The following is a 26,363-nucleotide window of genomic DNA, read 5'->3' on the forward strand; positions in this document are numbered from 1 at the left end:
AAACAAAAATATGTTTGCTTCTCTACTAAATCTTGTACATCTTCAGATTTTACTTTCTTTCCTTTAAAATTTTCTCGTTAGAAGTATATACATATTCGAAGAAACCGTACAAAATTATTTGTCAAAGAGGTAAAAAAGATCAAAGACTATTGTCTAACGCAATTCAATGTAAATCAATACAAAAAAAAATTCGAAATTTATATCTCAAAAACAAAAATATGTTTGCTTCTCTACTAAATCTTGTACATCTTCAGATTTTACTTTCTTTCCTTTAAAATTTTCTCGTTAGAAGTATATACATATTCGAAGAAACCGTACAAAATTATTTGTCAAAGAGGTAAAAAAGATCAAAGACTATTGTCTAACGCAATTCAATGTAAATCAATACAAAAAAAAATTCGAAATTTATATCTCAAAAACAAAAATATGTTTGCTTCTCTACTAAATCTTGTACATCTTCAGATTTTACTTTCTTTCCTTTAAAATTTTCTCATTAGAAGTATATACATATTCGAAGAAACCGTACAAAATTATTTTAAAAGAGTTAAAAAAGATCAAAGACTATTGTCTAACGCAATTCAATGTAAATCAATACAAAACATAATTCGAAATTTATATCTCAAAAACGAAAACTCATATAACAACCCAAATATGTTTGCTTCTCTACTAAATCTTGTACATCTTCAGATTTTACTTTCTTTCCTTTAAAATTTTCTCATTAGAAGTATATACATATTCGAAGAAACCGTACAAAATTATTTTAAAAGAGTTAAAAAAGATGGAGGATAAAAATAATTCCCCGAAGTCGAAGCGGCGGAAAGGGGCCGCGGCCATCGATCTCCTTTTATCATTTCGCGATCATCGTTATCATTATCGGGCGTTGTATCGGTCTTTCGTCCGGTTCGGTCGGTCCGCTTTTCTGGACAGGATGCTCAGACCACTCGTGCGCCCGTATATTTGACCACTTGTTAAATCGGCCTCCGTCCCTTGTCGGAGAATCGTATCGCGTTCGTGGCCCGAGGTCCTGCGGTAATAACTGGACGCCATTATAAAATCTCCTGAGGGAAACCAGCTAAGGGTACCTTTCCGCTCCCTCTCTCTCTCTTCGCTCCTCCTTCCCTCCTCCCCACGATTTCTTTCTCTCTGACTCCCGGCCAGCAACCCGCTCTCTCGGTCCCCGGTTTCGTCCATCCCCCGGTCGTTACTGCCAGGATACGGATTTTCTCCGTTGACCGACGATATTTCTTTGCCGTGATTCCACTCACTCTCTCTCTCTCTCTCGTCTCCTCCCCCGTATATTCGTATGCCCGACCACACGATATTCTTGGATTCCTCCGTGTTTCCTCCGCGCTTCTCTTTTTCCCCTCCGCTCGATGGTATTGGTTCTCCCCCTTCTCTCTCCCTCTCTCGGTTTCTTTGTCGTCTCAACCCTTTTTCTCGAAAAACGGCCGGAAGGGAGTTGGGGATTTTTGCGGGAAAAAACTGGCGGGCGATTGGAAGGAAGGAGGAGGGGGAGAGAGAAGAAGGGAAAGGTCGGTTGTGGTGCGGAGGTAAACGAGGATGAGGGGGGAAGCCGGAACAGGGATGCGATTCCGCCCAATTTATAGCGGACCGGATTAAGCCGTAATCCCCCTCTGGTGCACGTTGCGCGTGCGGTGTCGCGTAATAATGATTCTGACTGAAAATATAACAAATATATATACCGAGTCGGCCGAAAATGTCTAAATTAGAGTGGACTCGGGCTGATCCGCGACCGAGTCGATCAGCGCCGGCTTTCAGCCAAATCGAATGGATTTCGGCCCCAAACTGCAACACACTCCCCTTTTTCGGTGTACGGGGATGGGGGGAGGGAGTATCTGGTCATTCGCGTAATTGTATTCCACACCGATTTACGCACCCCGGGTTCTTCGGGGAGAGGGGTGGGATCGTTTTAATAAGGGAACGAAATTTCTGAATACGATTATTTCGGCGGTTCCGCTCGCGTGGATTCGGAGATTTGGGAAAATGGGACGGAGCGTTTTTCTGCAGGATGGATGAGGATAGTTCGATCGTATCGCGTTGTTGAGTTACCAATTATATGAACTGCGCGTTGAAAATATTAATAAGATTATATAAAAGAGTGAATTGTAATTGAAATGAAGGAAATATTCATTTAATAATAACAGTAAATAATACTCGTATACGTCTCTTATTCTCGAAACTTAGTTTAGATTTTTCTTAGGTTTAAAAAGTTTCTTTTTCGCAACTTTTTCTTGTTTAGGTATTGACACAACTTTCACACAAGTTGTATCTGAAATAAATATACATAGGTACTTGTAGCGTAATATTTAGTTGACCCGAGTCCTTCCTTTGGCTATTAAGTTTTCACACGCTTCCTAAGCACTTGGTAATTATCCGTCATGGTCTCAGAGCAACGTACACACGCGCGCGCGCATATATCTGGTACTTACTTGAACGTGCAAACTCTTGTTACATGCTCACCGTGCGAGCGTCATTAACTTTGTTTCACCGTGATTTTGCTAAAGGGGACTTAATAACTTCGTCACGTGCGAAAGAAACATTGGAAAACCAAACAAGGAACCGGAGCGAATGGAAAATTGGCGCGAAATCCGTGGATGGTAGTCGCCTCGTTAAATCGGGGTACTTATCTCATCGAACCAAAACGACCAATTAGAATTCTAATTGGCGTTCTTATTATCATGTTTTATCACACTGTATAATCGTACACGAAGATGGCATTAGCCAAAAATTCAATGTTTTCGTGAATAGTGAGTGTATATGTTTTTTTTTTATTCTCGAAGATTGTTATCGCATAATAATGTTTAAAAAGATGTTATTAAATACTATAAATAAAATAATAGATCAAGACGTAATTATAATTGGCTAGAAAAAAATATCGCATCATCGTATAGTTATGATATTTACATATTAATTAATTAGGTTTAAACATATTAAATTTCTTATCATTTCTTATCATTTATCTGTTTGATACGGCAATACAAATACCGTAGGATCGTATATAAATGCGCAAACGGTTATCTTCATATAAAAGTGATTAATTTTATAATGAAATAATAAAATTTTACAAGGAAATAAATGCAAATACTTTTTATAATTATTGCGCATAAGAAAAAGACTCGGAAATTTATTCGACAAAGTGGTAACTCATGTACTCGAAAAGTTATGATAAATTATGCACGACGAATATTTTTAATAAATTTGTGTTTCCTTGTTTCCATCGAATATTCTATCAATCAAGCTTTTCAAACTTTTTTTAGAATCCACTAGATCTATTTTCGAAACGATCATTTCTTTCCGTGATCTAATTCTAACGTATTCTGGAACGGAGAAAGGATTTGGATAAAAAAATATTCTTGATACTTTTATATTTACATCGAATTTAATCAATCGATAATGCATAAGTGAAGAATATATGTGAAGGATTTATCATTTTTGCCGATCATATTTAACGTTTAAAATTAATATTTCATCCGCCAATAACTTACGATCGACACTTTGAGAATCTTTGATGTAGATTACTGTCTTATCATATTTTAATATTTAATGCAAACCAACTCAGAATCAACTCGCAACTCATCAGTAAGTCGGGCATCTCCTTTGAGAATTTAATACATTAATCTTTTTTTTTATCGATTTATAATCTTTGACAAATTTCGCTGAATTATTACCCGCGTTATTCTAAATTAAAATATTATTTTTACATATTTATCGTTTATCGTGTTAAAAGCAAGATCGTTACACGATCGTCGGATTATTATTGCGTTGCCATTAGCTCGCATTGATTCTTCCAGGCCGGTAAAAATCGTTCTTTCCAATAAAACACGTACACATACACGCATATATGCACGCACAACTATGCACACGTAAGAATCACGCGTACAAACGCGTCGCCTCGATCTCAGCCAGCATAAAGAAGTTAATTATCGCGACGTTTAATTATGTATTTATTTTTAGAGTCCTTTGTCGAGCCACGAGTCCTTTACTGAGAAAAGAGTTACGCCGATTCCCAGTAACCCTTCCCCCTTCGTCCATTGCTAGCTGACTGCTAATGAATTTTCACCTTTTTTCGCCTTATTTGCTCATTAGTGCCTTACCCTTGCCTCGTCTCCCCCTTTTTTCTCCCCAACAGTCGCCCTGCTATTCCTCCACGCTACGAGTCGTCCACCTTCTTCCATCTTTCCTCCCCCGCCAAGCTTAATCCACCATGGAAGGAGCTCTTCCCTGCACGAGAACGGAATCCGTGTACACATACGCATCGCTCTTTTTAGAAATTCTGGTTTCAAGCTCGATCGAAGGTTTAATTGGAAGTACTGATTTAGACTGATAAACTCATTTGTTCGTTGTATTGTCGATTCAATTGATAAAAATTTTTGGGTTGGTAAAATAATTTTTTTTTTAAAAAATCGTCCGTGTTGTAAATTAAATTTGTCGTATATGGGAAATGGGAAATGTCGTCAAATGATGGAACTTTAATTATAATTATAATCATATACAAGGAAAAAGAAGAATCGTTGATAGTAATTAATGATCTCGTATTTGCTTGTGAAACGTTGCACTTCCATTTCATTCAACTATGATGAACATAAGAATAACGTGTAAATTTTATATATTTTAACATTTCTTATCTAAAGTTGTATACATTAATTCTTTATTCAAGAAATCTGCTAATCTACAATCAATCGTGTAAAAATCTTCGTATACCTTACGGAAATTTAATTAAATTGTGTTATCATATATTTTGCTATTTTGAAGAGCATAATGAATTATATGTATATGGATCTTTTTTTAACAAAAATTAACACTCTCCTTTGTTCTTTTAAATATTATATTAAATATTCTTTCATAATGATGTGAGATAGAAAAAAGAAATTTAAACATGTACATAAATATATAAAATAAAGGTAAAAAAGTATTTCTAGATAAAATTATTTAAAAGAGATTTTATCTAAAAGAAGCATAATTTTTGCCGAGAAAAAAAATTTTTCTGTATAATAAAGTATTAATTAATTACACGCATCCATAAACTTTTATAAATATCGAAATACTCTTGCAAGAATTAATTTACAAAGAATATTACGACAGACTATTTACTGTATTTTGATTTGACCACGGTTGAAAGTCGGTTAATAGTCAGAATGCAATTAAGAAATTACGCGCTACTCGAATAGAATCGTAGGAAAAATCGTTAATAACAAAGTCATCGTACGGAAAATAGAATCGCGTCCCGTCAAAGACAGAAGGACCGAGATCTATCGATTACAATGCGTGAACGGTAAACGATGGAACAGCCATTGGATGGCGGACACAACCGTGCACCATTCATAAGAAAGCGATTGGAGTCGTTTAAAAGGTTGCGCAAAAAATTAATTGAATCGCTAGGAAAAAGATCGCCGCGAAAACGTTCAATCTCTGGTGACCTTACACGCTGCCCACTCATTACGCTTCTCCATTACGCTTTTTTCCCCCTCCCGCTAATATCAACCGTCCCACTTTCACGATCCCCTTCGATCCTCATTACCGAGAACCCATTCGAGTTTCTTCGTGAATTAGAGTATCGAATCCATTTGGAAATAAAACTCTCACTGCTTTCTTACATTGGGCGTACTTGATATTTCGTCCATTTTGCAAAAAAAAAAAAAAAAATCGTCTCCTCTCGAATGGATTCTCATCCTAAAACACTCACGCACGATACGAAAGCAAAAAAAAAAAAAGAAAGAAAGAAAGAAAGAAAAAAAGAAAGGAGAAAACAAAGGGAAAAAACAAAAAAAATTAGAGACAACGAAGGTGGAAATAATCGAGCCCCACGAGGTTCCCACGTAACGGCCTCGTTAACCGGCCGATCGCGGGTCGAAGATGCGTTTTTAATGATTCTCGAAAGTTAGCGGCTCGCGGCTTCCCTCGATTCCATAAGTCGCGGCCGTCGCTTTTAACGAGGGAGTTGCGTACTGGTAGCGTGACGAGCTGGTACCGTGGGGAAGGGGGCAAAAGGTGGAACGGCGGTGAAGAGGGACGTGGAGGGCGGTGGTGGGGCGTGCGAGCGAGCGGGAAGGAGAAGGAGAAGGAGTTGGTGGGGAGGTGGAGATGGTGCTTTGCAGAGGGTACGACATTATTAACAGTCTCTCGTTATTTATTCCTCGTTAATCCCATGCATTTATTACACGGCTTCGTACTACTCCGCTTTCACTCTAAGTATTCGTATTCGGGCCCTATCCCCCTCTTTCTTTTCCTCCTCCTCCTTTTCCTCCTCTCATCGGCCACGTCCGATTCTCCTACGCTGCTCCTCTCCCCTCCTCTTTCCAGCCTTCTCGCGCCACATCGAGAAAGCATAATTACTCGGCCCGGTTGAGATACGCTTTCTCGCATGACCTACACGGTAAGCTCGGAGCTGTAATGAACGGTTGGGAACAACGACTTCTAATGGCCGAATGAAAGCATGGACGATGGTGTAGGAAGGTGGAGAGAGAGAGAAAGAGAGAGAGAGAAGTTCTCTCCTCCTTCTTCTGGCGTTTCTAGCTTAAAGGTAATTTATTATCGATCGCGTTTGTAATCGCGTGTTAGCCTTCGTTGTGCTTGTGTCGTCTTGCTCTCTCTCTCTCTCTCTCTTTCTCTCTGTCCGTCTTTCTCGCTGCTTCTCTCTCTCGCGCGCGCGCGCGCGGGCTGACCCCTCCGGGCGAGCGCGATGAACGCGCTTAATTAGTGTGCTTAATTAATAATTCCAACGGCTGGGTCACTCCTCTACGCGGAGATGCGTGAAAACGCTCGTTACGCCTTCCTGAATTCCTCGGTGTTCGGCCTTCCTTTGTCAGAGAATTCGCGGCAATCCTCGAGTCTCTCCCCTCTCCTTGATCTTCGATAAAGATCTACGAGGTTATTCTAATTCTCTCGGCTTGCCTCTTTCTGTGTATACGGAAATTGTAACCGGAGCTGGTTCAGTAGGTGCGTGCTGAATAAATGTTTAGGAATGAATGGAAATTTATTATTCTTTGACGATAATTTTTCGCGGTTGAAAACATTTGGAGAAATTGTTAAATTATCCTTTAAAGTGCTATTGGCCGCTACGTAGAGAACTTAAATGGTTGTGTAGGTATATATGCGGCGGAGGTGAATACGTGCCTATGAGAGCCGGTTATAGGTCGTGATTAGACTCTATTGATTTCGGTTATAGATTTTGGTCGCAGAACCAGATTGCTCTATTCACGAAATTGAAAACGTGTTAATGTAATATCTACTATGATTTCAACGCTCTATACATACGTAGATAATGGAATTTCCATGCTTTCTTTTGCAATGGTTATGTTGACAATAGAAATTCCGTTTCACAGACAATTAAACTTATCTTTTATAACTCGACTAATCGTTAATAATAAGGCATATAAATAAAAAGATTAACTGCTAAATTTTCTTATCACTTTCTTTGGTTGGTAATATTTTTAATATTGTTTATAAGATTATTTAATACTTTTTTCTTAAAAATTTGATTTATTATCTTTATCAGTAATAGTTAATACAATAATTATATTAGATGTTAACGTTATTCAAAATTTTTTCAAGATATCAATAACAAAAACAATCGTGTATCTGATAATTAATTTAATACTAATACTATACTTTACAGAATTATCAAAAGCGCAGATTAATTAACACAACGTATCTCAACATTATCTCAAATAAACTCAAAGCTCTGACGTAAAGAATCTGACGTGTGCCACGCGTCCCAATTCCGACGATTCCATCCGTTTAACCCCATATAACGTTGAACTAAACTAACCCCTTACGAGTAGAGAAAATAGACGGCGAAAGAAAGCCAAGAGAGCGGAGAGCGTATGAAAGAGAGAGCGTTCTTCGTGGCCGAGACGCGTCGTAAATCGCCAGAAGGGGGCCAGAATCCTGAAACGATAATCTCTTTACCCTCGTGGCTCTCGCGTAGAGTTTACGTTCCCTCTTCGGGCTACATTCTCTTCCTGGCTCGTCCACGAGGAGGGACGAGAGAATGCAAATGGGTGAATAGCTAGCCGATAGACGGGTGCTCAATGTCAGGAGGAGGGGGAGGGCCAATCTTGGTCTCGCGCACGGCAAACAAAGTCTTTGTTTCGAGAAGACAGCACGGCTGGAATCCTGCCACAGAACATTAACCAACCAGCCCGGCATAACAGAGATCGTCTTAATGTTCCAGCGGCAGGGTTAGGTGCATAATGTGACGTAACGTAATATAATGTGGGGAGAGTAGGGGAAGGGGGGAGGAGTGGTTGGCGTTGGAACTGTTGCGCGGGGAGGGCGAGCCGAAAGAAGCAAAGGCAGAAACCACGTGGAAAGACGGCACTCGAGGGGAATGGCACGGGGTGGATCATACGCTCGATGAGCAATTCCATGGTTACAGGGTCAAAGGAAGTTTGCTCGCAAGAGAATTTGGTGGCCGCCGATGTGACGTATCGTTTTTTTTTTCTTTTTTTTCGAATCCTTCCGGTTATGGTTATTTCTCTTTCCCTTCTTTTTTGGTTTAATCGATTAGTTTTTGTTTTGTTTTTCGGTTTTTTGGTCGAGCCGGAAGGTTCAAGGAGCGAAAGGAGATGCAATATTTCCATGGAATTTTCGAAACGAGATTTGCTTTGGGTACGCGTGTTTGGTTGGCGGATTAATTCATCGTAGTGGTGGCCTCTGTCCGGCAGCTGTTTCAAGGCAGATTTCGTTGTTCCGTACGATTTGAGCTGTGGCTTTTAACGTTAATAATATTGAGGGTGAATGGTGATTTAATGGCCAACAAAGGGTGTGTAACTGTTGTTACGAATTTGTAGGGACAAAAGGCGTCTTTGAGAGAGATTCGAAAATTATATAAAGTAAAACTTATTCAATTACGATATTTATGTAAGGTGTTTATCGTAATAGTTTGATTTTTTAATCTTAATTTTAGGGAATACTTTGAGGGAAAGTTAATCGATATTTCCAACAAATATTTTGAATTTTTTAAATAATATATTTTCTAGAATAAAATTTCTAAAATAATTGACGTCAAAACGAATTCAATAAGTTTTGAAATTATATTTTTGAAATTAAATTTAGAAATTCGAATTTTATTATTAATTATTATTAATAATTTAAAATTATTATTAATCACATATACACAATGTGCTAATATAATAAAAATTTAAAAATTTTTATCATTACAGTCTGGTTCATCATTACAATTAACCTTAAACTTTTATTCCATTTTTTCGTAAAATTAATAAAAAAAAAGGAAGAATCAACGTAATAATAATCGCGTTAAAAAAATTATAAGATTTTTCAAAAGAATTTGAATAATCATTTCCTTGATCACAACCCTGTAATCCTCATAATTCATTCGCTCGTATCATTTTCACAGCGAAGGATACACTTATCGTTTTCTGTTATTTTCATATTTCAAATTTCAATCTCGAAACACCCTTCCACCTCGTTTTCCTTACGTGTTCTCACGCGGACCGAAACTTTTCGTGGGTTCTGACCCACACATAGACACGCAAAATTGAACTTGGTACGAATACACACGGAAGTCGTGTGCTCGCAGGAACGTATTCGGAAACGTTGTTGTGTTTGTACGACACGCTAACTCGATAAAGCGTACAAGGTGAGCCGGCGTTGCGTAGGAACGAATCAGGAGAGTTTAGAGGCCTGTGCCCCGGTCTTAACCACGCTCTCGCGACGCAGAAATATTGGAAACGCGTGGACTAAGTAGGCCATGCATTTATTGTGAATCTGTATAGGGTGAACAATTCGTGATCTTACATCACGAGCATTAAGTTAATCTGACAGTCATATTTTTCAAAATTTTTCAATATATGTATCATTTTTTTATCAAGGAGTTTAATTGAAAATACGCTCATATGAAAGAAAATTTATTAATATGAATAAGTGCAATGCTTATGATTATTGCAATTTTTGTGTTGTATTAATATATTATGAGAAAAGATTTCGGTTATTTTTAGTATAAAATTTTGATCGAAATTTGATCTGTTTGAAACAGTAATATTAATTTTATGTTGGAATTCTAGGATACTTTAGATATTAAAATTTTATAGGTTAAAAGTTTTAAAGAGTTAGATAAGAACAAAATCATGAAATTTTTGCGACATCTTTCAAAGTAATCACAATAGCTAAGAATGCTATTTGTATAAGAATATTAAAAGAAATCATTCGTAAAATTCTATAATAAAAGCTATTTGATTTTAATTGATTAGATACTATTTACTATTTTATTATTTATTTTAATTTATAAAATATTTCCATAATTTTCATGAAATACACTGGTAAAAAAAATGTTGAAATTATATAGCTATTATATATAGCTATATTCTTAACAAATATAAGATAAATGCTTCATTTGATATATAGAAAGTTTTTCAATAGTTTGATTAAAATTTGATTATTATTGCTTTCCTACGCCCATTGAATTTTCTTCTGGAAAAATTATTAAAAAAGAAATATTAATCAAAATATAAAATCTTCGTCGTATTCATTAAATACCATAAATTATTTACAAATTGTTATTCGTCATATTTATATTTAATTAATCCCTTAACGATTATTCTTTAACAAATAATATCTTCAAATATTATTCACATTTTGAAACAAAATTATTACAATTACAAATTCCATAGATCGCAATTATTCAATTTATCTACTAATTATAAAAAAAAAAATTTAAATCAATTATTTTTATTTTCTCTGACAACTGAACCTTTTTTTACCACTTATCCCCTCTAAGAAAATCGAGCGATATTCCCGCGAGGGAAGAGAAGAATTCGTACAATTTCGCAAGGGAACTTCGAGGGAGGATCGCGATAAACGAAGAAAGGGGTCGAACAATCCATATATGCAGATCCGAGATTTGCAGGAGGCCGCCAAGCTTCGATTCCGGGCTCCAAGTTATTATCACATATATTAGACAACTGACCCCGCCACCCCCTTCCCGCCCCCTTCCCCTATCGCTATACGTCGGCTCGCGTGTGTGGCTGCCATACCCCTCCACCCTCCCTCTCTTGCCCGCCAGATACAATATCGTGCCAGGCTGAACAGCGCGGTTATGGTAAGAACCCTTTATTGTTTTATATTGTTTCCAGGCTGCCTTTATTATATGGCCAGGCCAACCTCCCCCTCCCTTTTCACCCTTCTTCCTCTCCGCGCCGCAGAGGGAAGGAGAATCAAAATAAAATTGGCCGCGGTATTATACGAAGGATTAGGGGTAGGCGAGAGGGGATGCTAGGATCTGGAACTGGAAGTGGGATGGTGAGACGAAGGTGAGATTACGACGATTCGTTCGTTTCGAGATGTGTGTTCTCTCAATCTATCTAGATATCTCAACGTTGTTCGTTTTTTAATGTGGATGATTTGAAATTATCGATATCGGTGTATGTATGGTTATGATCAATTAACATCGATATTTCGATAAGCAATGTTTGATAGAAAGACATTGGTGCTGAGATTGTTGTAAAAATTTGAACGAATAATTGTAATGCGAATATTTTAATAGAAAATTATTACGTCCATGTTATTGAAAGAACGATAGGTTGAGAGCGGGGTCGAATTTATTAATTTCGAGGGGTAGTTCTTAAATTGAGCGGCTTGTAGAAATATGCGTATCTATTAACGGGTCGATTTTATCGTGGAGACGGGTGCGATAAAGGGCCGATACGAGGGAAAATTGACAATAACCGCGTTGCGGCGTCACGCTCATTGTTTGCCGCCCGATGTGTTTCCATAACGAAACGGGAGCTCGATGAAGTGGTTCCTCGAAAAATGACAATGATTATCGAACATTTTAATTACAATATTTACACGCCTATCAACGCGGACAAAGCTGTTTGTCCGCGGCACGCTTGGCCTCGGCAAACGGACGATTACAGGTCGATCATCAGTCGCTCGTTAATGGACGCGTGGACATTCGGTGTTGTGCGGCTTCTAATGGCTGTTTAATAGCGTAAAGTCGCGTGTAAAATATTGGCCATTCCATGTTTGTCGGTAATGGAATTATTATATTACTTCTACGTATACGATACTCGTGAAACGAGTGGGGGAAATTTATCGAAATTTGGATCCTTCGTTGATCTGTCTTGTGTACGTTTCTTAATATTTGCAATATTGCAATTTACCAATTTGAAATTTGAATAACAATTGAATAACAAATTCGATCTTTTATTTGAAATTTTCGAAGAAATAAATAATATCACTCGAATAGCGATACAATCGAAAGTATTTTAATATTTGTCGCTTTATTATAAAAATATAAGCACATTTTTTTCTTAAATAATCAAATATTTGCAGCCATATTTATCCACGATTTTACAAAAGATTACCTATCTAACATATATAACCTCCCAAACAATCTTCTCGATAATGGAACTTAAATAGCGCGATATATTTCGTCGTGAAAAAAAAAAAGAAGTATCCAACATCTCTCTTTTTCATCCGTGAAAAGAGGAAAACTTGTTGTAACGCAAATACACGCGGCTGAAAAGATTTCTTCCTCCATCGATCGATCATTCTCCTGTACCAACCGATCTTCCGCTCGCCGACCGCAACCACGCAAAAATCGCACGCACACGCGTACGATTCACGGATCGCTCGTATTTATCTTGCGGTTTCGTTCGTGGCTTATTTAAATATAAATTACAAGCGCACGCGGCTTACCTCGCCGATTATCCGTTCGACGATCTCGAAGACGTTCGATTCGGTGATCGAAAGGAAATCGGGATTTATCGTCTCGTGATCATAATTGCAAAGGGAGCCAAGTGTGATCGACGATTTCGAATGTAACGATATACACGTGATTGGAGATCGTTTGAGAAGGATGAGAGTCACTGTTTGCCCCTTTTGTGCCCCATTGGATAACGATCATTATGCGATCGTAATGGCGTGAGATTGTCGGCCCGTACTCGATCCAGTTGTGTAAATCCACCACACCCGTTCTCTCATATTGTGAGCGGAGTGTACTGTGCGCCCACTTTCGACGTAGCGATGTATCAATTTCTCAGAAGACACCACCGACCGACATAATAATCTGCTCGGGTATGTCGATCGATATCGGCCCTCGAATATTCGCTTATCGACCTTCCATGTTGTGATGTCATTGTTGATCATGTGCAAAGGATTTCGTCGTATACGATCTTTATTTAAATTACATATTATTTTGGAAGATCGAACGCATAATTATAGCGAATTTTTTTTAATTCTATTGGATAAAAATGGATAGTTTTTGATGATTCTTAATTTAAGTAAGAAAATTCTTTCGTGATATTTGATACGGAGACAGATCCATATATTTAAGCGAATTCGTGAGTCGAATTTTAGAGAAAGTTTTGATTATCCTAAAATTTATAATAGATATTCATATCACAAAAATGAAAACAATTATTCCATAACAAAACAGTTTTGAAAAATTCGTCATACGACGATTTAATATTAAAAATATAATCTCTCTCTTTCTCTTTCCATCACATCATCGACAAATATCTGTTTATACGAATTGGCGCGTGTCGCGCGCATTCTTCGGCGAGCGAATCAATGAGCAAATAATCGAAATCGAAGGTATGCCAGCCGATTATTGCGCGCCCTCGTTAATACGCGGCCGAAACGTTAGCTTTGTTCTAATAACGTTTAATTTACTTTGACTGGTTCTAAATCGTCGCAAATTACACGGGATTGCGGCCGCGTTGTTCGCGGTTGAAACCGGAATTCCAAACGTCTGAATCCAAACGCGTGACGGCCACCTCCTCTCTCCCCTCCCCCCTCTACAAGTGATACGTTCAAAGATGCGTTTTCCAGCGTTGCGCGCGATCGATAGCGTGGACGAATACGCGTACCAGCTGCGTAAATTTCTACGCGAACGATAAAACATTCCGTTGAAAATGTATCGCTGGTTATCGAAACGTGTAACAGCTTCGGGCCCTTTTGTGCTCCCTCGAACGAGTTTCATCGAAGGCGTGTAGCGTGCTTCCTCGTGAATAATAATAATAGTAAAAAAAGAGAGAGAGAGAAAATTGGACAAATTGAAATTTAGATCTTTCGATATTTAACTCCACTATCGAACCGCTTGATCGTGTTTTATCATTGGGGAAATAATTTTGATGAGCAACTGTTTTTTTTTTTTTATTGGGAAAATAGTATGTGGAATATATTCAAAGTAAATTGAGAAATCTGTTGATGAATAGTAAGTGAAGAATCAATAAAAATAAGTAATAGTTAAAGTGATATTATAAATTGTTACGTATATAATTATACTTGAAGAATATCTCCATGTTTTTAATGATTGTGAAAAGAAAAGTGATGGGATTCATCATTTTGAAGGTTAAGCAATTTAAATAGAAAATGTAAGGTGTTCGATTAATTGATCGTTTGAATAATCTAAATCCGGAGAATCGATTTATTAGAATATAATTTAGATTTTGTTTGTTTCCCATTAACTCTGCAATGCTATATCGGGATCTTTCGAGAACTTTTATCGTGAGTTTTATATATTAAAAATTTTTTCATACTCTGTCAAACTAAAGATCGTTTTAATACAAAATACGATATATTGTAACTTTAATTATGGCATCAAAAAACATTTTAACTCTCAAGTATCTGCTGTGATCTTCTTGTTTTGGTCTGGGAAAACTGCTGTTAAATTATGCGACTTCTTCATACACGTTTCTTGTTGCTTATTCACTTATTCTTCCTCCAACCCTGATTCTTGTGTAATTTTCTGCGCAATTAATCATTGCATCGAATAAAAAGCTCTCCCTCGTTAACAGGGGCAATGATACTGAAAGTATTTTAACGAACCTGTTCTTAAGCTGTATGACTGGCTACAATTATACACCTTCATGTGTATAATCCACTTTCAGATTACATTCAAATTTTTGCTCCAAAGTACTCTCGTTTCTTAACCAATTGTTACTAATAGGTTACCGATTTTTCTGCAGCTAAATCAAGTTCAAATACTCAATTAATATGAAATTGAAGATTCATGTCAAAATTATGTGGTATTTATAATTATATAAATATAATTTGTATTACAATATTGTTATAAACTTTATAAATATTAGAAATTTTCATATGATTTTTTGAAAAATCGTTTATCTGAAAAAATTGGACCGAAGAAAAATCATTGAGAAAATATGTAACTTATTATGTACAATTTTTTATTTGCTTCTTCTAGTTCTTCTAGTTTAAAAAAAATTATTCAAAAGCTTTTCAGAAGTTTTTAATATTATATCGTAAACAAAAATTTTATTTAGAATTTATATAATATTCAAGTGAAATTTGATATTCACTTATGTCAGTTTCGTAAAATATACAAGACATATCTAATATGAAAAATATATATTTGCATAAAAATTCGCAATTTGATTATGAGATATTAAGTTGCTGCTATGAAATGTTGTTTTTCTAAAGTTGAAAATTAACATTATCGTGTTTTGAAACTTTATCCGATATTCAATTGTTATAAATCACGTTAAAAGGGAAGAAATTTTCCACGATGCACGTGTGTGAACATTAAAAAGTGGTACAATAAAATTGTCAGAACTTTATTATTTGATGTCATGAATCATCAGGATATTCCCGTAACTTTTTTATGAGTTTAAACTTGGAAAATGCATCGTACTAGCTGCTCAGGATATAAATTTACCACTTGAAGAAGCTTATGTAAGTGTTAGGTTAAATTCAATGTTGATTCAAAATTTTCATTGATGTACCAATTGAAAAATGTTAACAATAATAATTAATAGATAATTATTTTTAATAAGAAAAATAATATTAAATGAATCTGAGGAAAGAATAAACAGAGTATCACTTTGTTCATATCTTGTCATTCATATAATAAATTTATAAATTATAAATTACAATATCTTCAAATAATCTTTCAATAAACCAAACTAATATTTCTTTGTAAGAAATAAAGATTGATTTTTTAAAAATGAATTGTATTGATTAATTCATTAAAAATTACATAAATTTATTTTTAAAAAAAAGTATTAATATCAATAATTGAAACTATAATCTTTCTCCTTTATTATCTGTGAAGGATACCAGAATTAATAATTCAATATACTTTAATAATTTCACTTTCTTGCGATTATATATTTCTCTTGCTCTTGCATCAGCTTAAATACAACACCCTGTAAAAATCAAAATCACATCTGTTGTTCGAACACTTTTAAAAGGGAGTGTAGACTAAAAAGCTGTGTCAATAAGAATAACTCTCTTGAATAAACTCTCGAACGATAATAACACCAAAAAAAGAAAAAAAACGAAAGACACAGAAGATCAAATGAAGAGTCGCAAGACATAAATTCCATTCCATAAACGCAATTCAGTCGGATGACGAATCGACGTAAGAAAGAAGTAAACTCGTTCACGATTAAGGCCATGGCGGGAAGGCCACGGTTCCTGTCCTTCCCGCAATCTCTCTGTCGTTCTTCTATTCCATCGAAGTCAAGGTTCCATTCCATTTCACGGTATGGAATGAAATCTAAAGGCCAAAATCATAAAAATTCATCGGTACGTATATTATTTAAAAACATTTGTATATTTCGTATGTTTTTGTATGTATCGATGAAAATGAAATCAGTGTTGCATTTTCAATTCTCATAAATAAATCACGTATACACACGATGACGATAAAATCTCGATAAACACAATGTTGCTATACAATTATATAAATTTTGCATAAGATAATCCTTTATTTGAATACATATGATGAAATATACGTTATATCAAAGAAGAAACGTGCATGTAACAAACATAATAATTCAAAATACAGTATGAAAGTGGAGCAAATTTAAATTTACTTCAAAATTTATATCAAAGATGTGTACAATCACTTTCTTTCCCTTACAATTTAATTTTTAACAATTTATTGTATTGAATATTAAAAAAAAAAAGTTATATACACAATAATAATACAAGTTGTACATTATACATATTTAACAATCTCCTAATTATATTGCAAATATTGTATATATTGTAAAAGGAGTCAATGAACAAAACAAGAATTTCAACTTCTTCATCGACACTTGCAAAAACGCGATCACCACCGCCATGTTTAAACAGCCTATGAAATCCACCTTCCACGGAGTCCATATATACTTAATTCTCCATAGAATAAATATCGCAAAGGATCTCGGCGTCACAATGTATCGAAGAATGCGATTCGAAAGCGATCACCGAGCATCTTGGCAAAAAGTTAATTCATTTCCATCGTTCTTACTCCCATCGACGCCGAGATCCCCAGGGATTCTCAGTTTCCCCTCGCATTCCCCTCGGAGAATAGGCGTGGGGAGAGGAGGATCGCGTTCCGTCTCGATCGCGAATCCGATTTCTAAATAAGAGATTGGGTGTTTGCAGTGCTCAAGGAACGGGGATTCGAGGTTGAGCAATGCGACTCGAGTGCTATTGTATTCGAGGAGGAAATTACGCGAGAAATGGGGGAAGGGTGGTGGGCTCGACCGAGTTTCGCGGGCGGGCCGAGCGAATTCGAGCGGAGAGAGAGAGAGAGAGAGAGAGAGAGTCTGTTGCAAACAAGCGACGTAATGATGATGGAGAAGGAAGAGACGATCGCGAGACTTTTTTTTGGATTCCAAAGGAAACGATACGAGAACCGACGTGCAATTGTTGGTAGTAGAAGAAGTATAATGTTCTTATGATCTATTCATGGCAAGAATAACGAAATCCGCTTTTGTATTATTCGATCCGTTTCTTAACGTATGATGCCGGGTAAAACAGGGATTGGAGATGTTCTTTGTTACACATTCGAACGAAGGATTTTCTTTCCGTTTTTTCTTTTTATTTGTAACGTGGATAAAATTGTGTGAAATTGATACCATTGTTGTAATTTGAATTGTTGATCAGTTGTTATTTATTTATTTATTTCTGGGATAGAAAATCTTTCGTGGGGTTGCATAGAAAGGATAAGGAGGAAAGTAATATAATTTAATACATGAAATAATGTATCTATATACGAAATATTTTAAGGAATGTTTTTTTAAGGAGAAAACAAATTGATCAAATATAGGATTTTTAGCCTGACGTTATTATTTTCTGTTATCCACACAACGAAAAATATTATATATACAAGTATTTTTAAAGAGATTATATATATTCTGATATTATTAGTCTTTTTTTTTTAAGTATAAATATAGGATAAAGGATATGTAAAGATCAAATATATTTTTCTTAAATAGATTTGTATAATTAAATTTGCATCTAAAAATTTATCAATGACAAGAATAATCGTTTGAAGTTTTAATATATTGAGAAGTCAATTATATGAATACAGCATTTGATATTATCGTGTATTTTAACAATTTCGATAATACTTTCTCTATATCGTTACTATAAAAGTAACATTTATATCAAATTCTAAATTCTAAATTCTAAATTTTAAATTTTATATATAATGAATTTAAAATTATTTCAAAATCAAAATATCAATCTAATTATTATTATTTTTATTAGATTAATAATTTACATTATAATTGTAAATATTTTTAGATTAATACCTTACATTTTTACATTAACAAGACATTTATTATTAAATATAGCTTTATCTTTAACTTTATGATTTAGATTTTTAATCTATTTAATCTATAATAATTATATTGCATTTCTTAGACATTTAGTTCCTTTAAATTCACCAGTTTTTTTAATAAATTTTATAGTAATTATTGAATTAATTAGATTAATTATTCGACCATGAACATTATCAATTCGATTATCAGCAAATTTAATTTCTGGACACTTAATTTTAACATTATTAGGAATTTTTATTAGAAATTTTATTACAATCTTACCAATTAATCTTTTAATTCAAAGTATACTATTAACTTTAGAGATTTTTATATCAATTATTCAAAGTTATGTATTTTCAATTTTATTAATTCTTTATTTTTCTGAATCTAATTAATTTACAATTAAAATAAAAATGAAAAAAAATTTTCCATTCCATATAGTTACAAATAGAAAAATTTAGAATAAATTTTAAATAAAATTTTAGAATATAATTTCATGCGTTGAAAACTATTTTTCCTGAATCTTCTCATTATACTTTGTACTTTGTACTTTCGTTTCTACACGTGGAATATAGGTTTGCGCTCACGTGTAAGAAATTTAATTCATATTTTCGAGGTAATAGGTTCTTAATTATCTGGGTTTAGCTGGTTGTTTTATATGTACATTAATTTCATCTATGTGCGTAGGTAGAGCTAACGATGCGTCATAGCTTGGAGGTTCGTGCGCCATAAGGTGCAAGGGACTGAAAACGCAGGTGTAGCCAACAACAGATGGTATCAGTCCCTGTCGGTCGATTGGAGTTCGCGGGGATTTGTTAATTCCATTATAGAATCGAGGATGCAACACGATCATTGAATAAATTGAAATACATCTTGCGCCCTAATTATCCTTGATATTCGTTCAAAGAGGAGAAACGAGACCATCGATAAATATTATTAATTCAAAGTGAATTTACAAGCTTAATTTAAAAATATCCATATCAAATTTTTCAATATAAATCAAATGATCGACAAATATGTTTAACTCGAAAGAAAAAGATATATAGATTTTCTCTTATTTATCATTTAGACAAGAAAAAATATTATGGAAAAACTTGCGATGAACTCGCATTCTTCTATCACACTTCTAAAACTTAGTATGTTCTTATAATATCCACTGTCCGCCATATCTATTTCAAAAATACACCAAATCAACTCTACCAAACCCGAAAACAAACGATATTCAAGAATTATCATCTCGAATCGCGAATGACAACACATTTAAAAAGAGTGAAAAATCTACCACGACGATATAGTAATAACGGAATCGCAACGGGAAAAAAGCAACGAAGGAAGGAAACCACTCCTCCTTCTTTTGCCCTCAAAAAAAAAAAAAGAAGAAAAACAAGAAAAAGAAAAAGAAAGAAAAAAAGAAAAAGGAGAAAAAAATCGCAAAGAGTAAAACAAACCATAAACAGGCGCATTAATTCAACGGTATGGCCCTTAAAATGCGCCCGCGTGGGAATGGAGTGCGGTACTAATTAAAATCTCGAGCATAAACTCGCTCGATTCAAACGCGGTACAACGAAGAAGGCGGGAAAAGACTTTTGATCGGCCTCCCTTCGTCCTTCGTTACGCGAAATGAGGGGCAAGCACACACACACACACACACACACGCATATACGCACACACAGCACGGCCCACACCCTTTGTTTTCCGAATGCAAATAAGTAGCCCTCCACCACAGTAGTCGTCTCCCTTCGCCCAACCCCTTCCACCCGCATCTCGCATCTTCGTTCCTCCCCACCGCACACCCTCCCTTTTCCCACCATCCTCCCCCTTCTCTCTCTCTCTCTCACTCGTTTTCTCCTCGCGTCTTCTCCGTCCTCCTCGTCCATCGCACGCGGTGAATACACTCGGCACTCTAACACCGCGAAACGCACAACAGACCGCATGCATATTCATACGTGGGCCAGGGCTATGTGTGCACGAGAGGTTATTAATTAACCGGAAGCCTAATCAAGGCTCGTAGTCGAAGAGGGTAGCAGCAGTCGCTCCGCATCGTTGAAACCCCTTCGAAATTGCGAAGCCACCGTGCAGGTGACGCTCTCTCTCTCTCTCTCTCTGTTGATCACTGTTTCTCTGCTCTCTCTTTCTCTCTGTCTCTCTCTCGCTCTCGTTTGTGTGTTTGATCGACTCCGGCCGCTGGATAGATATTTGGCGAACGCGTTGGGATCGAGAGCTTGCCGTGGCGGCCACTCGATGCTCGATCTTTGATTTTTTGGTTGTCCGTTACACGGCCGAAAGGGTGCTCCGTGAGCCGCGTATTTGCTGTTCAATCTGTCGTATATAGGTTTTTCGAGCGGCTCTCTGCCACCGTTTACTCGTGCGCCGTTACTTATTTTCATATCGATTCCCAACCCGTGCCTCTCTCTTCTTCTCTTTCTCCTCCTCTTCCTTTTCCGTTCTTTTCTTTTCTTCCCTTTTTTTCGGGCCGTATCGTTTACGGTATCGAATAACATGTTTACACAAATTCTAAACGAATTACCTCAGCTCGCTGTGGAACAACGCTACATCATCCGTTTCGTAGCCGATAAACAAGGGACACGCGGCGCTCCTAAATCAACCGATGCATTTACAAGCCGTGCTCGAATCGATTCTCACGCCGTGTATCAGGTTTGGTGTACAGTGTTTGGTTCCGTGCAACGAGATGGACTCGCGTCTTTGGAGAGCTAAAGAAAAATGACGGGATGTTTTATATTTTTGTCCGTAGCTACAATATAATTTTTATTGAAACAAATCAATTGTTTTGATTGCTCTGCACAGTGGCAGAGTTATGTTTATATCGCTAGAAGATCGTAGCTTTTGTGATATCATTCTTATTATTGCGTTTATTAAGTATAATTATTTACATATGTATATCATTTTTCCGTGTATACCAGATTTCTCTTTATTTGAATTCCGATAATTGAGTTCAGTTTAAGTTAGTTATTATACGCCATTTTGAGTGTACACAAATTCTAAACGAATTAGCTCACGTGGAGCAACGCGTTTCTCTATAAATGAAAACAAAGACGTGATACAATTAAACGTATTATATAATTCAAAATATGAATTTAATCGATTATATTTACATACGAACTGCTTGATCACAACACAAATAGAGTTCTAATACCACTCTTAATGTTACGTATGGTGAAAGTCATTACACAACAGAAATGATGTATATATAAAATGGTCTAGTTAACTTTAACATTTGGAATATCTCATTTCTCTTTGATAATATTAAAAAATGTTGTAGATAAAAGATTTAATGATTTCAAGCTTCTTTTTTTTTACGAATAGAACATATATTTTTAAATACACTAATTGCAGCTTGTTATTTCTTTCTAAAAGTATCATTTGACTTTAATCCAATAACATTATCAAAAACAAACAAAAAAGGATATTCCAATTGATAAAATTAAAATTAAATAATAATAAATCTCGAGAACCTTTTTATAACCTATATTCTTATATCTAAACCATTCGACTTACCGATTCAACATCCGTTCCAAGCAACAAACTTGGACCACTTTGTACATATCAAAAAATAAAAAGAAATAATGAGAACAAGAAGCGTAAAAGAAAGGCGATGGTATCCGCTATGGAACGCGTAAATACGTATATAAATTCTGGCGAGTTGCATGGGCCATTCAATTAAGAGAAACGAGCGGCGGCCACAGTATATCCAGGCGGCATCATTCGATCGTGATCGAATCAGAGGAGGCGAGTCTCTGCTCTCCAATCGGTCCCGATTGGCCGTGGCATTATTTCGATCGATTAGAGAAAGCTTTCGTTCGGCCCCCCGTTGTTCCCTCCACACACACACACACACACACAGAAGAGAGATCAAGTGCCCTCCTTCCCCTCTGCCCGAGTAATCCAATGGATTAGTCAATTATGTATATACCATTACGACTCCATACATTTGGACGGGTCACTCTCTCTGGATGATCGGTGGCGCGCAAACATGCACAAACACGCGCAGAAGGGCAACGAAAAAAGAAAAGTGGAAGAGGAAGAGGAAGAGGATGGTTGATTCGCGTGGCGACGTGGTGTGCGATGATGTGGGACGGCGTGGAATCGGCCTGCTACCACCGAGTAAGGGGCGGCCTGTACGTGTGTGGTGGGAGAGTGGTTGGGCGAGTAAGGGGTAGGAAAAACCAAATGAAAAAGGGCCTTTGTGTTTGGGATTCCTGCGCAACGAGGGAGAGAGAGAGAGAGAGAGAGAGAAAGAGAGGGGAAGGGGAGAATGAGTCGAGGGATGCAACTGCAATTTGTACCTCTTACTGTCCGCGGGAAGAATAGGTATTGTCTTGCAGGAGAGAAACGAATTGAGCTTCTATGAAGCCCGGCGTGCGAATGGGAATCGATATTTTTAATTTCAGTAGAAGCCAAACATCTACCGAGGCTCGTCGCTCCTTTCTCGTTACCTACCTGTTCGCCGTCTTCCATCCGACGCCGTTTAAGCCGTCCATTTGTACACACTCGCGAGTTTAAATACCTTCGACGCTCGGCTTGTACATCTGACCTTTTCGATCGACACCCGCTAATTGCCGGCCTTTCGTGGTAGTATTCCAGGGGCCTCTCATGGAAATCGACACACGTTCCCTTCCAGTTTTCCAGCGATATCGAATTGGATTCGGTTAAAAATGCATGCTGCCGTGCACGGTGGTCGCTTCGAAAGTTTTCTCTTTTTCCCTTCCTTTTTCTTCATTTTTTTCCAGCGCGCGCGATTTTTCTGGGGGAAAATATATAGGTTTTTCGTTTAGAGATTTGAACAAACGATTTCACGACAATGAAATCTTTTCGGGATCATTGGAAACTAGTGTTCGATATTTTTTTAATTTTTTCACGTGTATATACAGGATGCACGGTTTATAATAATTTATTCGACGTATTAGTATATATTGATTTATTATTATTATTATTATTTGTAATGAAATAGAATGGAACATTCTGATTAATTTAATTTCTCTTTAATCTGAAAGTGAAAGAATAATGAAAGTTTTTCTTAAAAAGAATAGTATATTTTTTAATACAGCCATTAATTTTATATTATAAGAAAAAAAAAGAAACAAATATTAATATTCATTTCCGTCCAAAAATCGTTAGTATAATCGTTCTCTTATAAACTTGATTAATTTCACGTGATACGAATATTTAATGATAATTTTCTTTTTTTTTTTTAAAGAAATAACATTTTATTTGAGATAAAGGTACATTTCTTTTAAGAAGAATCCCCTTACAAGAATACCAATAACATCGGAATATATGCATCTTCTTCGAATCGTTCAACCGTAGCATGAAAAGATTTTCACTATTATAGCGATAGCAAATGGTGTATAATATATAAGATGAATCACTCTGTACAAACTGAATGCAGTTTGTCTCCGCATCGTCCTCGATTGCCCGCTAGCTGCCTCGAATGGAGGGAAGATGGAAAGTCAAACAAACTTGTGAATGAATGTTCGGGTCGATTCAAGTTTTTCAGCCTCATTGAAATATGTGTGTGGAACAATTTCGTCTCCTGGACGGCCGATATTAAGAAACTTGGCGTTTCCCTTTCTTCGCCACTTCATAATGAAATTACTCGCGGCCGGAGTCGCGCTTATTACTGGGAGAGCTCGTGAGCGCGGATTAAACAATCCTCTCTCTCTCTCTCTCTGGCTTTCTGTCTCGTGTCCCGTGGGAGAAATAATATCGGAGCGTTAATGAACGGTTAAATTGTATCCCAAGTTTTCAATCTCCTTTTTAGCGAATGTACATTTTCTAGAAGGATCGGAATAAATGTGGCGTTTTTGAAAATTTTCACAAGTTGAAAAGTTGGTGAAATTGTACGTAATTCGTTAAGGATGTCGGGAAAATATCATATAAAATTGAAATATTTCATAATTGTAACGTTTATTGAAAAACAAACGAGGGGAGATATTTTATTGTTCTCCTTGTCTTTTATACAAGTTTTATACAATTTCTTTCTGAAATTTAATCATTTTGATTTTGATATGAATAGTTTAATATATTTTCGTAAAGTAATATTTCAATTATGAAATTATTTGTTATAACATATTAATTAAATTTTAAAGATTCGTTAATCACACATTTTCTGAGAATGATTATTAAATAAATAATTTAATAATTGCTTTCTCAATCGAGAGTTTAAAGATAAATCGTTTTAAGAGATAGTTTGTTATAATTATTTGTATTGTTAATAATTAATCCTTGAAAAATTAATTTCTTAATGTTGGAAATCATGAAAAAGACTTTAGAATTAATATTGCAATAGATTATCAAAAAAAAAAAAAAACACGTGCAATCCGAATTTCATAATTTTCTATCATAATTTCTATACCCAATTTTTTGAAATATTATTCCTGATATTATTATCGAAAAAAGTGACGAATTCCCCGTAGAACGATCAATTCCAAGTAGTAATTCCTCCGACAATATAATACTTGTCGATTAGCATTCCGACTACTCAATAAAGAAGCCCGTTCCACAATCAGGGATTCTTGGAATTGCGACCGATGAATGAAAGGAATTCAGCGTAACTACCGCCAAAGGTTTCAATTCACAGCACAGTTTCAAGCCCAAAGTCCCGGACAATTCGTATGTATCATCCTAATTATGCGGACTCGAAGCCTATCCGAAGTTGTGGAGTAACATTGTCTAACTTCGACCAGTTGAATCTCGTTTCCGTATCTCGAAACACCGAAAACAGGATGCAAACCTAACTGCTTCCGCGTTTGAACTTCACGAATTATCAGATCTGCGAAAGAGGCCGTGAAGAGGAATCGATGAGTGGTTATTTGATCGTTTCGATTCTTCTCGACTTTATCAATTCCAATATTTATTAAACATATAAACATTCCATGTTAATTTGAAGAATAATTTCGATAATAATTTGATAATAATTATTCTTTATTGAGCGGGTCAATCATCGGATCTTTTTACAAAACACCTTCTTTCTTTCTTATTCTTCGAAATAACTGTTGCGCCATACTTGAAGATTCCAAATCTAAATGATCCTGCAAATTAAGCTAATACAGGATCTATATATCTATCTTCAATTTTCTCTTGAAAATATTATTATAAATATTTCAATGGCTATTTCATAAAAATCACAAGACAGCCTCGTATCGTCATCCATCACCTGTCCAAGATTATTCCTTCCTCTCGAATCTAACAATATAGAGATACGGAAAGAAGATTCATTCTTCGACCAAAGACAAGTACGTACGTGCACTATCGATAGGTGGAGCCACGACCGGCGCCAGGATGATTTCATTCCCCATAACTGACCGTTCCCTCGGGATTATTATTTTTTCATCAAGCCACGGAAGCCGCGCGTAGGAGGAAGCGGGGCGGAGGGGATGGGTTGGTCGAGGGTCCAGACGGGCGAAAAGGAAACCAGCACCCCGAGAAATTGCATCTCCAGGGCCGGCCCTCCCTTCGCGAAATATATACGAGCCGGCAAATTGAAAACTAGCGATCGGCCCGCCTGAATAAAATATCGTTTAAATTTATCGTAACACCTGGTATATATCGGGACTAGACCACGCCACGCCACGCCACGCCACGCCGGCTGAGTGCCCACGTTATATCGACGCTTTCCAGGCTACGATTGCACTGTAAACGTGAACGTGTGTACCATCGTATATCCGCCCCACATTTTCCACTTTCGGTGCTCCCCTCCCCTCCACGTGCAACTCGTTCGAGGATACTTAGGCGAATTTTATTCGCGCCCGGGATAGACTTGTCCAGATCTGTCTTTAAGCAAAAATTGGATCGATATTATCA

General features: G+C 36.3%; 2 protein-coding genes across 5 annotated transcripts in view; both read left to right on the forward strand.

The window, feature by feature from the left end:
* LOC107995538 (LIM/homeobox protein Lhx9) overlaps window positions 1-26,363 on the forward strand; it is a 601,193-nt gene that overhangs the window by 256,971 nt on the left and 317,859 nt on the right. The gene's annotated exons all lie outside the window — the stretch shown is intronic.
* Window positions 8,230-8,885, forward strand: LOC133667052 (uncharacterized; the record flags this gene model as incomplete). The annotated part of the gene is given in 3 exon segments (XM_062082745.1): window positions 8,230-8,433; window positions 8,531-8,664; window positions 8,666-8,885. Coding segments are annotated over 3 exon segments (486 nt in total), but the record flags the coding sequence as incomplete, so codon positions are not given.

Source organism: Apis cerana, linkage group LG12, assembly GCF_029169275.1.
Source record: "Apis cerana isolate GH-2021 linkage group LG12, AcerK_1.0, whole genome shotgun sequence".
NCBI lineage: Eukaryota > Metazoa > Arthropoda > Insecta > Hymenoptera > Apidae > Apis > Apis cerana.